Consider the following 16,547-nt stretch of genomic DNA (forward strand, 5'->3'; position numbering starts at 1 on the left):
AGTCTGGGCAAGAACAGCATTTCCGGTGGGGAAATATTTCAGAATAACATAGGCACTTTCAAAATAACATAACACCACCCCATGATTTAAGAACCTTCTAAAATTAATGTAAAAAAGGTGGGGAAAACAAGAAAAATAACTTAATCTAAAGAATTAGTTAAGAAGCTTTGTAGTGGGAATAATAAGAAATGCAAAAGTAGCTATTTTTAAAAACGTAGAAGAGAGAAATAACTTATTTGTACTGCTAAACAGCATTTTAAAAAGGTAGAAGTAGCAATATTATCATGTAGTAAAATTGTTTTGTTCAAAATGTTATACATTGGGAATAAAATGTAGTTGAAGTATCAAAATTTAAGTTGAATGACGTATTAATGAAGGCTAATGACTTGATTTAGTGTTTCATGATCACACATACAGTGCCATTTACTTTTGTGGTTAGTCATGCAGAAACCTTTGTCTCTGTTCTTTTGTTGTGAAAAAGTTCAATTTCATTGGTAGTTGAATTAAGATCTTAAAAAGGAACACAGCATGTCACAATCTATAGAAACAGCTATGAGACAAAGTCATTGACGTCTATGAGTCTGGAAAGGTTACAAAGCAATTTCTAATTTCTTGGGACTCCAGCAAAATGCAGTGAGAGCCATTATCCACAAATCAGGAAAACTTAGAAAAGCAGGGAACTGTTCCAGGAGTGGCCGTCCCACCAGAATTACTCCAAGTACAGTGGTATGCACCTCAAGTTTGGGTACCCCTGAATTTTCATGTTTTTCCTTCATAAATCATTGGTTGTTTGGATCAGCAATTTCATTTAAGTATATCATATAGCAGACACACACAATGATATTTGAGAAGTGAAATGAAGTTTATAGGATTTACAGAAAGTGTGCAATTGTGACTTAAACTAAATTAGGCACGTGCATAAATTTGGGCACCCCAACAGAAGAATTACATCAATATTTAGTAGATCCTCCTTTTGCAGAAATAACATCTCCAAACACTCCTTATAGCTCCCAATGAGAGTCTGGATTCTGGTTGAAGGCATTTTGGACCTTTCATCTTTACAAAACATCTCCAGTTCAGTCAGGTTTAGTGGTTTCCCAGCATGGACAGCCCGCTTTAAGTCACACCATAGATTTTCAATAATATTCAGGTCTGGGGACTGAGATGGCCGTTCCAGAGCATCGTACTTCTTCCTCTGCATGAATGCCTTAGTAGATTTTGAGCAGTGTTTAGGGTCATTGTCTTGTTGAAATATCCAGCCCTGGCGCAACTTCAACTTTGTCACCGATTCTTGAACATTGTTCTCAAGAATCTGCTGATATTGCCTGGAATCCATGTGACCCTCAACATTAACAAGATTCCCAGTACGTGCACTGGCCACACAGCATGATGGAACCGCCACCACATTTGACTGTGGCTAGCAAGCGTTTCTCTTGGAATACTGTGTACTGTTTCCACCATGCATACCTCCTCTTGTTATGCCCAAATAACTCAATTTTAGTTTCATCAGTCCACAGCACCTTATTCCAAAATGAAGCTGGCTTGTCCAAATGTGCTTTAGAATAGCTCAAGTGACTGTTTGTGGCATGTACGCAGAAAAGGCTTCTTCTGCATTACTCTCCCATACAGCATCTCCTTGTGCAAAGTGTGCTGAATAGTTGAATGATGCACAGTGACACCATCTGCAGCAAGATGATGTTGCAGGTCTTTGGAGCTGGTGTGTGGGTTGACTATGACTGTTCTCACCATCATTTGCCTCTGCTTATCTAAGATTTTCCTTGACCTGTCACTTCCGGCCTTAATTAAAACTGTCCCTGTGGTCTTCCATTCTTTGGGATTTCTTTAAGTAAAATCAGTTTGGCTCCTTTTTAAAAGTTAATAACAGATGAAAAAAAAAATCAAATTTGTGATTGTTTTGATCTTGCAAATTACTAAAAAACTGTTCCGAGTGATCACCTTGATCTGTGTCTTTTCAAGGATGACAACACCCCCATCCATATGAAACGGGGGTCACTGAATGGTTTGCTGAATCTCAAAATGTCAGTCAAATCATATGGGAGCTGGAGTCACCAGATTTTAACTCCTGTAACGCTTTCACCTTTTACTTTGAAGGAGTCACACAGATGACCATTCCAGTGATTGTGGTCTGGATTATATTAGTGAAGATAACTCAATCAATGGTGGTTGTAAAGTTTTGATTTGAGATTTTTATTTTTTTATTTTTTTACTGCACAAAGATGCTACACCACACTGAAACCTTTATTACCCATCAACAACATGTTACAGCCACACATGCTGATAATCCAGCCAACTGTGACCCCTGGTGGAGACCTTTACGTCATATGTATTTTTTCAAAAATAATTCTACAGATTTGTGACTGGATGTTAAAAAGATTGATTTTTGAAGGCGATATATCAACCTTATAACAGACCTTCATGGTAACAAAAACCACATCAGTCTCTTTGCGGAGTGCGTTTAATTTTCTCTCTAAAAACACTACATGTCAGAAATTACAACATTTAAGCCAGACACATTCTGTGAGCCTTATAAAATTAAGCACCGAGTTGCATTTTAAAAATGTGTTTCCTATTAATATGGCAAAGATTAGTTAAAATGCTGAGCTGATAACAAGGCTAGATGGGACTCTAATTGTCCTTAGATAGTGTAATCCAAACCAGTATGTCCTGTCCGCATCAGGAAGCAGCTGTACGTGACAAAGACAAGATTTAGATAGCATTGTCTGATAGAGGTTTGCAAGTGTTTCTTCAATACTATCTCCCTATAGGAATGTGAAAGAGTGGAAAGTTATTATTTTCGATCTCTAGCAGGTATTTGGATCAAACGTGAATCCAGGCTCCTCTGGGATTTCAGGGGCATTGTAGCCTGGTTTTGAGGTGTAGTTTGGGTTTGGCAGCTCACTGTCGAAGCATGACCAGCGGGCTTCTCCAGTGTTCTCACAGCACTCGTACGGGAGGGTCATGGTGGAGTACTCTTCCACACAGAACAGAGACAGGGCGTTTTTCCACTGTAAGAAAGAAGAGTCATGTCACACAGTATCGTCACATTAGCTGGGGGGGGGGGGGGGGGGGGGGGGGGTGCAGCTCACGGCGATTCACTCAGCATCAGTCAATATTTTCTTTTTATCTTCCATCTGCATAATTATTTTAGAGAACTTTAAAAGTAAAGGTCAAGTAAAATTTAATTTGTATAGCACATTTCAAGATAAAAAATGCTTGAACATAAAAAAGGTTTTAAAGCTTGTATTATAACTGAAAATCATCTTGTCATTTTTATTTTTGATCAAATTCATTTACATTGATAAATAAAATGCAATTTGTCTTTATTTTCTGTTGTAGCTGTCGAAGCTGGATGCTTCTAACAATTACGGCCAAAGTTTAAAAGAAGTTGGCGAGGGAGGTTGTTGTACGTTTCTACTCCGGTCAGCAGCTTCACACACCCACTACTGAAGACATCCATTTGTGATGAGCTGCCAGCTTAGAAGAAGGCTGATCTAAAACACAGGTGGGCAATTCATTTTTCTAAGGGGCAAGATTAGAAACTCGCTCTCTTGAGGGTGCCCACATCAATAAGCTGAACTCAGTTCTGTTAAAAATAATTTTATGCTTTATTAGCCTGGCCCCACACAACAGTCCCTGCTTGTTTAAGTCAAAGGAGTAACTGAGAATTAAACTGGAAGTACAGATCGCTGAAGTACCTGAAGCAGCCAAAGCTTTTTCAGGAGCGTAAACCCACTGCAGCTTCCAGATTAGCTTGCATGTCATCTGACCAAGTATTTCTTCAATAGTTTTGAAGTTAGATGAAGTATTTTCATCCTCATGTTGTTGGCACAACCAACTGTCACTCACCAATTTACATAAAAGTGATTGGAAACTGCTGGCTTCAGCAGTGAAGGGGACAAAAATGCAGGTATAAAATGCTTTACTGTGTCGTGTTCTTTAAAATTATACTAATTTGTATGAATTTATAGTTTTGAAAACCAAAGCCTCTTGGACAGTCCATAAATTTTAAGACAATGAAGCGTAAAAAAAAAAAAAAAAAAAAAAAAAAAAAGAGTATTATTAATTCCCTACTAACTGTATAAATAGTAAATAATAGCAGAACTCTCCCTAATGATATGCTAAGTGTTTTCAAGTTTACTTCGGTCCCAAACACTCAGAGACTCACCGCTTGTTGGGCGCAGCAGAGGATCTGGCTGCTCTGCTCTAGGTGTCCACTGCAGCACACTCTGAACCACGACTCTAGGCGGTTCATGGCATGTCCACGGCGTCGGAAGTGGCTGGACCCGGATTTGGGGAAGAAACTGGGAGGGTACCTGGGGCGACCTCTACCCTGATGACAAATGGCAGCCAGATTGTGAGTGGTGGGACGGGCAGGGGGGAACGGGACGTTGGGCTCTTTGCGAGAGTTCTTCTTGGTCTCTGAGGAAATCCAACAAGAAGAAATGGAAAGGTTCAAAGCACTACAGTTTGAAGAATGCATAATGTATATATTCTTTAAAAAAAAAAAAAATCTATAAATCTATTTACCTCCCAGATGTGCACTATAAAACAGCACCAGAGCAATTATGCAAAGTCCTGCAAGGCGCCCAGGTGAAGTCATGGCTGGATGGCGGTGTGATGGAAATCGAATACTGAAGAGGCTTCTGTGAATGTATTGAGAGAGGATGCTCAGCCAGCTTATATGGGAGAGCCAGGATTTGTGGGCGTGAAATGCTTGGAAGTGACCGGTGCACATTGGGGAGGGAGACGATATGAGGGAATGAGGTGGTGTAATAATACTGGAGGCTGCTGAGATAAAAACAAAATGAGTTTGAACTTTAGGGATATCTGCTGATGCGTGCAAGGTCGGGCTACACAGTCAGCATTCACTTAGGATGAAATCAGTCCAAACTTAGACATAATACCATCATTAGCAATAACAGAGTTTGGGGGGGGGGGGGGGGGGGGGCAGATCCTTTGACCGTCAGACTTTCCTCCAAACATCAGCAATGGCTCTGTTCTATAAATAGAGCAGAACAGCATAAGAGACTGAAGAGGCTTTAAGGAATAGAGTTTGTATTCATATTACTTACAACTTTTGTCTGCTATGACATGTCAAAAACAGATCAAGTGCTGTGCAGAGTCTTGAGCTACCCCTCATTTCTTTATATTTTGGTAGGAAAATGGGACATGGGTGCAGTGATTTATTGAAAGGTGCAAACATAAGAGAAAATACAGAAATTTGTACAATTTTAGCAAGCAGGAAAGTCAGTACTTGGAACGGACATCTTTATTATTTAATGCAGCCAGGCACAATAGATGAAAGGGGGTACCAAGTCAGGTTTTTAACAAATAAGTTATTATAATAAGTAATTTTAACCAGTGTACAATTTCATGGTAAATACAGTCTTATAAATACGCTGTACTTTCTTTTTACACCTTTACTTAATATTTATAATGTTGATGTGCATGACGTATGCTTTATTATTCAGCTGTCCTTTTATTTTACCATAAATGTGACGAGGACTGTTCTCCTTTTACAGCTTAAAGAAAAAAATATCAATCCAATGAAACTCTGCAGGCTTTATGGAGCCAAGCCTAACCTTTTCCTTCTTTCGTAATCATTGTTCAAACACAACTTCTTGAAAGGAGTGTACAGAAAAGGAGTGTCTCCTTTACCTATAGTTATGCAATTTTTTAAATTACTCTCACACTGCCAAAAATAACTTGCACATTAGGAAAAATGATTTACTGCCATTTAAATAAACTTGCAGTACAAACAGCCTGCCTTGTTGTCGCCTTATTCTACTATATGTGCAGTTCAACAAAATAACAGTCCTGTGAAAATGATCGGGCACAAACACTGGACTGAAAACGGGTGAAAAAGGAGTTAAACGTCCAATAAAGAACATTTGGATCTTTAGAACCACAACACAAAGAAATGAGGGCTGGCACATCTGTGATCTAACATAACTCTTTACTTTATTATTATTTAGCAGACGTACCCTCCCCTGTGTTTGTGGTATGCCTCCCTCTGTCTCAGACTGATTCCTCATCTCATGCGTGTTGTTTAGTTTTCGTACTCATGTCTCCCACAGGTTGTTTTGGAGAAAAAGTCCTGTGTCAGTTGTTTCCTGCCCTCCTCTCCCTGATCAGCCCGGTTTGTATAAATAGTCGTCCAATCTCTGTGTTTGACCTTGTTAGATTGTTTGTTGATGGTCTCCATTGATGCTACTTATGTGCTTTATGTAGACTTATTTAACTTTATCCACCGTATTGTTCTGCATTTGGATCCTCGTCTGTACACCGCACGTCATAACATTTAGCATTAGTTATGGTGTTTTGTTTCATATGGGAAGCAGTGGTCAGATTTAAGAAGTGTGGAATAGATACTGCAACTTTGTGAAGGCAGTTCACTCATTGTTTCCCCCCCCCCCCACACATACCATAGTTGTAATTTAGTTTCAGTAAACTGTAATAAACAGAGAAGAATGTAAACATTAAAAATGAGTGCTTAGTTTTTATGTCATCGAGCCACTTTTTAATTAACCATAAAGTAGAAAATGATTTTTCCTCTTATCTTTGCTGACTGGTCAAAGCTTGGGAGTAACGTGGTTTATCAAAAGTTTTTCCAGTTTTTCCAGACTGCACACTGCTTACGGTCAACTCCCCCAAACCTGTTTTGAAATACTGTTATCAGTCCGGGAGAATGCTGAACATGGTTTCCCACTTTTATTTAACTGTCGTGCATTCATTTGTTGTCTGCTGTTGACTGACAGCTAATGGGTGGTGGTTTCTTTCAGCCAAATCAATAAGTGTCTGTCAGCATTTTATTGGTCTGTTCTGTGATCCTTAAACACTCTTAAAAATTAGTGTTTTTATGATTAATTTAGTGGCTTTTTATATAATGTACTGTAAAAGAATTAATGTCATTTTAGTGTTTGTTTGGTACTCATATTTTAAGCTTTTTTGAGAAACTCAAATTCTCTTAATGCTCTTGTCCTATGGCAGCTGGGATAGGTTAATAATGCAAATGCCAAACAGCTTATTCTGTAACTGATGCTTGTTTGGTGTCATTTAACCATACACAGCCACAAGATGTCACGATCCTTGGTCGCTTTACCAAGCGTTTTGAGTTTTCATATATTTTGATGGTGCATGTTTAAGTTCATTTAGTTATCTTGAGCTCCAAGGTTGCCCAGTTGTATTAGATTAGAGATATTTAGCTTTCAAAAAGTTAAGATTACCCGATTTCCTGAGTGGTACGCAGTACTTTCCTGCCTCCTGTGTCAGCCTCTGACATCAGGGCACAGTGAGGGCAGTGTTACTAAAGTTCATCACAAATTTACACCCAAAAGACAGACATCAAATTATGTGCTGTGTACAGAGAGAACTACAGAGAGAGCTTGACTTATGCTTCCTGATACAAAAAGTCTGCTCATTACGGTGTAGCATTTTCAGTGGGAGAAACATTTCATCACTCATCCAAGTGACTTCCTCAGTCTCAGCTGAATACAGGTTTCCCCAATGATTGAGCATATATCAAGAAATGCTTCCTGATACTTTTTTTTAAAATCATATTTAGAGTCCACAAAAATATTCTGAAGTTGTACTCAGTCATCACCTGATCCGTTTGAGTCAGAAAAATTCAAATTAAAACCCAGAGACTTTGGTGAACGATGCCAGTCTATCACTCTTGCCTCTTACACCACTCATCACCGGGGCAACCAAGAGCAGTGCAACAGCCATTGTTGAGTGCATTTCCAGCACGTGTGCCATGAACAGATGCAAGCAGTGCTTGTTTCAGGTCTTGTGGTGTTATGTCTACATTTTCAAATCTCCCACATGCTCAGCATATCACGTAGACTACTTCACGGACACTCATGGTCAGCTTATTCATTTATTTTTAACCGAAGGATAACTAGAAGAGTCGTTGATCGCGAGTTCATCACAGAAACATTTCTGTTTATATTACAGTCTTCTCAGCAATTGCCCTTCCATCTATGTAAGAGCAAGTATGAAGTCAGTTTTAGAGAAGATTAAGGGTATTGTCATATTTTACTCACTCTGGTGTCATCACCCTTATCTACTTTGATCATCCACTGAGCACTGTTGAGTGTTAGAGACAGGATGTTTGTAATTTTAGTGACCTTGTGTAAATGCAAGAAAGCAGTCTGTCACATTGAAGGACATATCCTGGTCAAAAACCAAGATTCCTCAAAGTGTTACTGGAGGCCAACATAATGCTATCCAGATTAAGTGATTAGATGCCATGTTTCTAGGATTTTTAGGACAGTACAATAACCTCTGTTACATGTGAATTTAGAATCAGAAAATTAGAGGCCATCCAGGTCTTTATATCTTTAAGACATTCCTGCAGTTTAACTAATTGTGTGCGTGTTATCTGGTGAGCAGCTGGGTGTCATCTGCATAGAAGTGAAAATGTATACTATCCCTTCTAATGATGCTGCCTAATGGATTGTATAATGTAGACAGAAGTTGTCCCATCACACAACCCTGCGGAACTCCATAATTTATCTTAGTGCGTGAGGACAACTCCGCATTTACATGAGCAAGTTGGAGTTTGATAGATATGTAGATACGATTCAAACCACTGCACTGCAGTACCTATAATTCCTACAGCATATTGCAATCTCTGATCTAATGAACACAGAAATGAGTCATCATAGGTAACCTTTAGTGCTGTTTCCATACTTTTCCTGCCACCCAACAGGTACCCAAATTTCATGCTAAAAAAGATGTTCCACTATTTTTTGGTACCATCCTATACCCAGAGTACAAATACTTTGTTACTGTACTTAAGTACAATTTTCAGGTATCTACTTTACTTGAGTATCTGTACTTTCTACTCTACATTTTTAAAACAGGCTTGTTACTTTCAGTTTAACAGCTTTGGGGAGAGGATGTTTCTATATTTCTAAAAATAGAAACATCCAAAGAGCTCCAAAGAGCTCCTTTTTACTTTCTTACTTTGAGTAAGTTTCAAAGCCTGCAATTTCTTTTACCTTTACATGAGTAAAGTTGAATCAGTACTTCAACTTTTAATAGGATTTTTTAATAGTAGTTTTTATACTTCTACAGAATGTCTGTACTTTTGCCAACTCTCACTAAACCATACTGTTTGGTAAATTTTGTCTCTGCTGTCACTGTCACGGTTCACGAGGCGAGCCGTATGGAATTGTGAAAGGATCCAAGATGCAGCACAACTGAAGTGAGGAAGCTTTGAGGGACCGTGCTTAATACAACAAAGGCGAGGGTGGCGAAAAACAGAACTGGGAGTAACCTAAACTGGGAAAAGCTAAATAAAAACAGACCTGAAACCTTGAGACATGAAACAGAGATGCAGGGAGACGTAGAAAGACACAGGGAAACCACTCTGGACGACGAAGGGGAAAAACGCAGACGGACGAGGTCGCACGCAGACGGACGAGGTCGCACACACACACACGAGGTCACACACACACACGAGGTCGCACACACACACACACACACACACACCAGGAGTCAGGGAATGGGAAACAGGAGGGGAACACACCTGGGAGACATCACCGCTGACGAGGTAGGAGAAACGTAAACAAAACGCACTGACATCAGACAGGGGCTTTCAAAGTAAAACAGGAACACATAGACGCAAAGACAGACTAAGAAACGTGGACTTGACACAGGAAAACACAGGCAGAAAAGACTAAACACTAAACTGAGGAAGAACAGAACCAAAACCCAAAGAAATAGAAAACCAGAACCAAAATACATCACAATGATAGAAAACACAAAACGCTGGGTCAAAAGACCCAGGATCACAACACTGTCAGACAAACAAAGTTGACATTTCTTTCCATCTCAGTTTAACCAGAAACTCTGGTCAGACTGGAGCTGACAAGGGCAGGTTTAATGAAATATGTGGGCTGCAAACTGTAGCCTTCAAACTAACCTTGGTTCCCGACTATATGAAATACAAGCACAAAAAGGAGATTTGTGTTTAACATTTAACTTATATTTAAATAGCATTGGAGCCTGATTATTGCTACTCAAATGTTGCAGCAGTTTATGTGGGTCGTGATCATGGAAAACCAAATCTTCTCTACCAGTGCCAAACAGGGCCCTGTTTCAGGAAGCCGGTTTAGTGGAAAAACTGAGTAAGTATACCCTGAGTTAACGAAAACTCTGGGTTTTCGGTTTCACAAAGCGAGTTCAGCTGCAGCCTGAGTGAGTCACTATGACGACACACTCCGTGAAGCTAACCTGCCCCCTAGCAGGTTTACTACAACTAACCCTGACTGTCTCCGCCCCTTTGTCGGAAACCTGACAGTAGGAAGTGTCGGACATGGCGTGCCACTTCCTTGAAGAGCCAGTAGATCGTGAAGCCCAAATTCTCCGCAGAGCTCTCCGCCGGGAGAGAGTGATCAGAGCGCGTTTGGACATTTTATCATTTCCTGATGATTTTCTGTGCGAACGTTACCGTTTCTCAGCACAATCTATAATTTATTTGGATAACATCCTCAGGCCATATATTACGCATGTGACACATCGCGGACATGCTCTCAGTTCATTGCATATTATTTGTATTGCACTTCGGTTTCTTGCAAACGGGAGCTTTCTGTATAATATTGGTGACGCTGAGCACGTTTCCAAGGCTACCGTCTGTCGGGCAGTCAGGAATGTTACAGTTGCACTGAAACGTCTCCTGCACTCGTCTGTGGTGTTCCCCGGTCACAGACCCACAAGATTTATCAAAGAGGGATGCCACAAAATTGCAGGTATCAGGATGACCAAAACTTAATGTATGATGTGGTGATACTTGGACTACTACTTAAATTGCACATTTATTTTCAGGGTTCCCAGGCGTGATTGGCTGTACAGATGGCACTCACATTCCAATCATTGCTCCTTCAGTAAATGAAGGAGACTATGTGAACAGGAAGTCTTTCCACAGCATTAATGTACAGGTACATAGTTCCCTGTAGCATGTCAAACTAACAAATTATTTCATTATAGTAATGGATGCTAATTTGTGTTCTCTGCACTGTGAAGATCATATGTGATGCTGCCAACATTATCACAAATGTGGAAGCCAAGCGGCCAGGCTCTGTCCATGACTCACAAATATTCCGTGAATGTACACTGAGCACAAAATTTGGACATGGTGAGTTGAGAATACTTTAAAATATATAAAGACCAATTGCTTCAGGGACATTTGAACTGAAGTGTACCCTTCTGTCTTAGGAGAGTTCACTGGCTACTTGCTTGGTGATAGGGGGTATCCATGTTTACCCTATTTGCTTACCCCTTACCCTGACCCTGAACCGGGCCCACAGCAGCGATATAATCTGGCTAATTGCAGGACAAGAGCCAGAATTGAAATGACTATCGGAATGCTTAAGGCCCGGTTCCAGTGCCTGCAAAGACTCAGGGTCACCCCAGAAAGGGCATGTGACATTATTGTGGCATGTGTGATTCTTCACAACATTGCCACAATTAGAGGAGAACACTGTCCTTCTGAACCAAACATCAGCAGTGATCCAAACCATGAACATCCTGACCCTCCCACGGACATACAAGATGGAAGAGCAGTCAGAGACACCATATGTCACAATCATTTCTTTTGACCCATCACCTCAACATGTTGAAAGAAGAATAAACTGATTTTTTTGTTCAACTGGCTTTATTGGTCGCCTGTGTTTCCTGTACACAAAGTATTAAAAGATGTAAACCTCATAAAGTGTCTCTGTTGCTTCCTCCTCTGTAACAGCTGTCAATGTTTCTTCATTATTTTCCTGTAGTAAAGAAATAGACAACATTGCTGTTCTACTGTAAACTCATATAATCTGTGGAGTATTACTCACAACTGCATGTTGGTCTGGCTCAACAGGAGGCTGCACCAGATGCAGTACACCACCACCATCAACTGATAGAATATGAGGTTTATACAGGTCACTTATAACTTACAAGGGACCAAATGGCAATTAACAAACATACCAAGCACCTTACACTTCATTGTCATTATGCTCTCAAAGACAACCAAGGCTGAGGGAAGGCAAAATCAGTCGGAAAATAACTTCACTACAAAATAATCCATTATGGTAAAGAGTTTATCAAATGAATGTGTCGCACTGCAAAGGTGACTGTGAAGAAAGGATGTATGCACATCATGTATTATTTTGAATTTACCCCTTATGTAGGCACTTGTGTCTTGCGGGGTTATTGCCTCAGAGGATGTCCCCGCAGAGATGCCTTCGGCCACAGGGCGCCCACTGTTTTGGCTGAGGGCCAACTGCTCAGCCTCTGTGAGTGGTGGTGGTGGAGGACCCCCACCTGTTTTTCGGGCCTCCGCTTTTTTTCTGTTGGCTATAACGGGCCACATTTGAGCATACAGAGTAAGCAAATATGTACTTGTAATGTGCTCAGATAATTTCAATAAGTGCTTACAGAAAGAAAATTAATGTAGCCTCTAACTGCAATTGATTTACATCGGACAAACAGACCAAGCACTATGGCTCATAATACAATTACACCTTACCTGTTTGGACTATATTTTTATATTTCATTTTTACTTGCTGCCAGGCACGTTTGGGGCCTGTTGGGTTGCACCTGCGCTCACATCACATCACAAAATAAAATGTATAAAATAACAAATAAAATAACATATGATAAAATAACGTGTTAAATGGGTGGAAATCCCTCGATCAATGTTTAAATTAACACTCACGCATTGACTCTGTCGGCTATGTTTTGCCATGCATGCTTTTGCAGCTGTGGCTGTGTTACTTTTTTCCGCGGAATTTGCATGTTATCGGCATATGCTGCCATCAGAATTTCGGCCTCAAGCGCTGTGAAATACATTGACCGCGCCTTCTTTCCCTCCGTCTCCATGGTGACTCGCTTAATCTGTGCTCCGCTTATCAGGGCTTTATGTATCCTCGTCCGCGCGCTTCACTTGGGGTTAAAGCAACTCCGCGTTGATTGAACTAATTGTTATCAGCCTTTCTGAAACGGAATATTCCGAGTTGGACAGTTCGGGGTTACTCAACCGTGAGTGTCGTTTTTCACTCTGAGTTTTCCAAACCGGCTTCCTGAAACAGGGCCCAGTTCCTACAAATGTGAAACCATTTAAGGGAAATAAACAGGCATAAGATGTAATACCAAGAAGAACTGTTACAACAACAAAAAAATAACTAACCAAATGTCTTTTTGTGACACACACACACACACACTTAAAGTCATGTCTGTATGACTTTAAAAAAAAAATCCTAAAATTGTTGTCATGGTATTTAAGGTTTCATTTATTGTCAAATTCACATATATGTTAAAATGATGTCAGTAGGTGAGCAGATTTTTTTTTATGCTTGATGCATGAATACAAAAAAAATGTGCACCAGTGCGTTAGACAAAGCCTAAAGGAGCGTGCAAAAACTCCAGTTACTCAGATTACTTCGTCAGAAATATTGCCTGTCTGATGTTTTTGTTACCTTGTATGCAATGGTTTAAAAGCAGCTGTTTAAAATCCTTACCGATGGTGAAGTTCACTCAGTCTGCAAACTGGCCTCCACCCTCTTCTTCAGGTGAGCAGAGCTGAAAAAATAAAAGACATGTTTTCAACATTGGTAAACGGCCTGTATTTATATAGCGCTTTACTAGTCCCTAAGGACCCCAAAGCGCTTTACATATCCAGTCATCCACCCATTCACACATTGTCACAGGAGAAAATTTCACAGAGCAAAACAAACCCCAAATATTTCAGTGTTTTTTTGTTTGTTTTTTTAACGGAGCCCTGTATGGAGCCCCGCAGGGGACATGCGAGAAAAAAAAAACAAAAAAAAACTTTTGCGAGATCTTGCAAAAGTCAGTCTTAATTTTTTTTTCCCTCCCATGTCCCCTGCGGGGCTCTATTTTTTAACTAGAACTTTAAATGTAAAAATATTTAAATTTAAAGTTTGATTTTTTTTTCTTTATATAATTTAAGTAGATCTAACAGACTCCTAAGTCCGTATGTGGTCTCTCTCTTCTTGTCACAGTGCCACAGCCGTGCTTGTCTTTGATATCTCCACTACATACTTACTAAGAAAATGCAAAAAGAAAACTTACTTTTCCATCTTGTATTGTTATAAAAAAAAATCAACAAATTGCCTTGACAATGGCATATATCCAAATCCTTTTTACCTACGCTTTTCAATTCAGTGAGATTCAGGATGCTTAAATTTCTAAAGTTCACAAATTGGCCAGTCATCTTCCAGGTAGCTTTTCTGGCTTCTCCCAGTGCAAACACAACGACACACGAGTCATTTTATTTGAATCCATCCATCTATTTTCTGGAGTTGACTGTAACAGGACTGGGATGGGCTCCAGCTTATGGGTTTGGCCTGTGACATAAAGTTAGCTTAAAATATTTCACAACAAAAGGATTGAAAAACATGTGAAAGTTCATAAGGACAAACTAAAAGATGTTAAAAGATCATTCAAATTCAAAATCAAATTCAAATTTTATTTGTCACGTACACAGTACGATATGCAGTGAAATGCTTAGACAACTGCTCGTTACAATACAAATGTCATATAAGAGGATAAAAAAAAAACAAACAAAAAAAAACTGCAGAGCCTCGCTTTCCCTTTTTGCCCCCTTATATGGATGTGAGTAGCTTTGTGGCAGCAGTTTTGCATTGTTACGGTCACATATTGTATGTAATATGTAATAATGACCCTGTGATCTTTGGTCTACAACCACAAGAGTAATGAGAGGGTGCAAGCTATGTGCACAGCTCTTTGTGACTGCCTTACTGCTGCTTAGTTATTTTCGAAAGGATCCGGAGGAGCATTTACTGCTCTCACATTGTGATGTAGTGCTGTTGTACTGTAACACCATTATGAAAAACAAAGAATTAAGCTCTTGTCTTATATGTAGGAAAACCATGCCACAGGTAAAAGTAAATGCTCTAATCACAAGTAGCTTCTTATACTACAGCTACTGTTCGCTATATTTAGCGATGCTTTTTCTTCTGGATCTGGTGTCCACATTTCCGTTTTGCTTGGCCATAAGGAGAAAAACAAAAAACGCTTTACACTGCTAGATACCACATTGGTAAATGGTCTGTATTTGTATAGTGCTTTACTTGGTCCTAGGACCCCAAAGTGCTTTACACTATACACATTCACACACTGGTGATGGCAAGCTACAGTGTAGCCACAGCCGCCCTGGGGCGCACTGACAGAGGCGAGGCTGCCGGACGCTGGTGCCACCGGGCCCTCTGACCCATTGTATGGTGAATACTTTCTGTGCTACCAGTTTGATTATTACACAAGCTGTTAGCAGAGATGGGCAGTAACGCGTTACTGTAATCAGATTACTTTTTTCAAGTAACGAGTAAAGTAAGGGATTACTATTGCAAAAACGGTAATTAGATTACCGTTACTTTCCCGCAGGAACGCTGCGTTACTAAAACTGTGATTTTTTGCGAGAATGTCTCATGACAGTGACGTAAGCAAGTGCGAAGTTGGTGACAACAGCTGTGTGCAGATCAACAATGGATAATATATGGAGTGCGGGAGAGAATGTGAGCATGCAGCGTTTAAAGTGTAGAAGTACTGACCTTAGTTTAATTCCATAAAAAGGTGACAAAAACATTAGTGTCCGTTGTGCGTGGGAAGAAAACTTTTTACAGCGGAAAAAACAAAACAAAAAAACCCTAAACTTCCAAGCAAGCACCAAGTGCGCTATGACCTAATGGGAAATTCACAGAGAAACTCACGGATTCTTCCACTGACCGCTGCAGCACATCTGCACCAGGGTAAACCTCCGCCTATCCTACTCCTGCTTTACAGGTGAAAATAGAGCAAAAAGACCGCTAGTCTTTGACTTTATTTATTTTCTGCTGTGTTTTACTTGCATCTATTTGAAAGAGTGAGTGTTAACACACAAAAAAAAAAATTATGTGCTGGAATGTGCAGAAAATAGGTTTAAATATTAAACAAATTTCTTCCAGTCAGAGAATGTTGCATGTAATTAAATTTTATGCATAAAGTTAAAAGATTAAAACTAATAAAACAAGTTTTAAAAAGAGACTTTTCCATTTGATTACATTTTGTATGATGGATTATGCAGAAAAAGTAGAATTGGGCTGAAAGATCTATCGCTTTATCACCTATTCAGGTTGTAAATCGTGTTTTTAAAAATTAACTAAGTAACTTAGTAACTAAGTAATTAATTACTTTTGAAAATAAGTAATCAGTAAAGTAACTGGATTACTTTTTGGGGGAAGTAATCAGTAATTAGTTACTGATTACTTTTGTTCAAGTAACTTTACCAACACTGGCTGTTAGACAGCCAAACAAAACAAGACAATCAGACGCATACAAAGCAGGCCTTTCTGTCTTTCCACCTCCCTAAAACCTGAAATACCAGTCCAACTGGAGCTGACAGTAGGAGAGTGACCCAGATCGAATTTGAGCCGTTCACACTGTCATACCATGATCGGATATGGATCGCATAGGGTGGGTTAAAAAAAAAAAAAAAAAATCGGATTTGATTCGCTTTC

At 39.7% G+C, this 16,547-nt stretch overlaps 1 protein-coding gene across 1 annotated transcript; it reads right to left on the minus strand.

Annotated features, from left to right (window-relative positions):
* Positions 1-2,458: 2,458 nt before the first annotated feature.
* On the minus strand, positions 2,459-4,664 carry ecm1a (extracellular matrix protein 1a). Its single transcript, XM_085262779.1, has 3 exons — positions 4,549-4,664; positions 4,187-4,440; positions 2,459-3,026 (listed from the first exon to the last, which is right to left on the minus strand). Exons 1-3 carry the CDS (start codon positions 4,619-4,621, stop codon positions 2,823-2,825), a joined length of 531 nt encoding a protein of 176 aa, XP_085118905.1. The 5' UTR covers positions 4,622-4,664; the 3' UTR covers positions 2,459-2,822.
* Between the last annotated feature and the right edge of the window lie 11,883 nt (positions 4,665-16,547).

The sequence above is a fragment of the Mchenga conophoros genome, linkage group LG22 (assembly GCF_057382185.1).
Source record: "Mchenga conophoros isolate Kocher_MC1m ecotype Shallow Benthic linkage group LG22, M_conophoros_male_GT1.1, whole genome shotgun sequence".
NCBI classification, from domain to species: domain Eukaryota; kingdom Metazoa; phylum Chordata; class Actinopteri; order Cichliformes; family Cichlidae; genus Mchenga; species Mchenga conophoros.

Bases quoted from the DNA above. Each gene is read 5' to 3' on its own strand.
- ecm1a (XM_085262779.1), bottom strand. From the start codon at position 4,621: ATGACTTCACCTGGGCGCCTTGCAGGACTTTGCATAATTGCTCTGGTG. The intron at 4,441-4,548 runs GTAAATAGATTT...GGATTTCCTCAG, and splicing joins TTATAGTGCACATCTGGGAG to AGACCAAGAAGAACTCTCGC. The intron at 3,027-4,186 runs GTGAGTCTCTGA...TCTTTCTTACAG, and splicing joins TCTGCTGCGCCCAACAAGCG to TGGAAAAACGCCCTGTCTCT.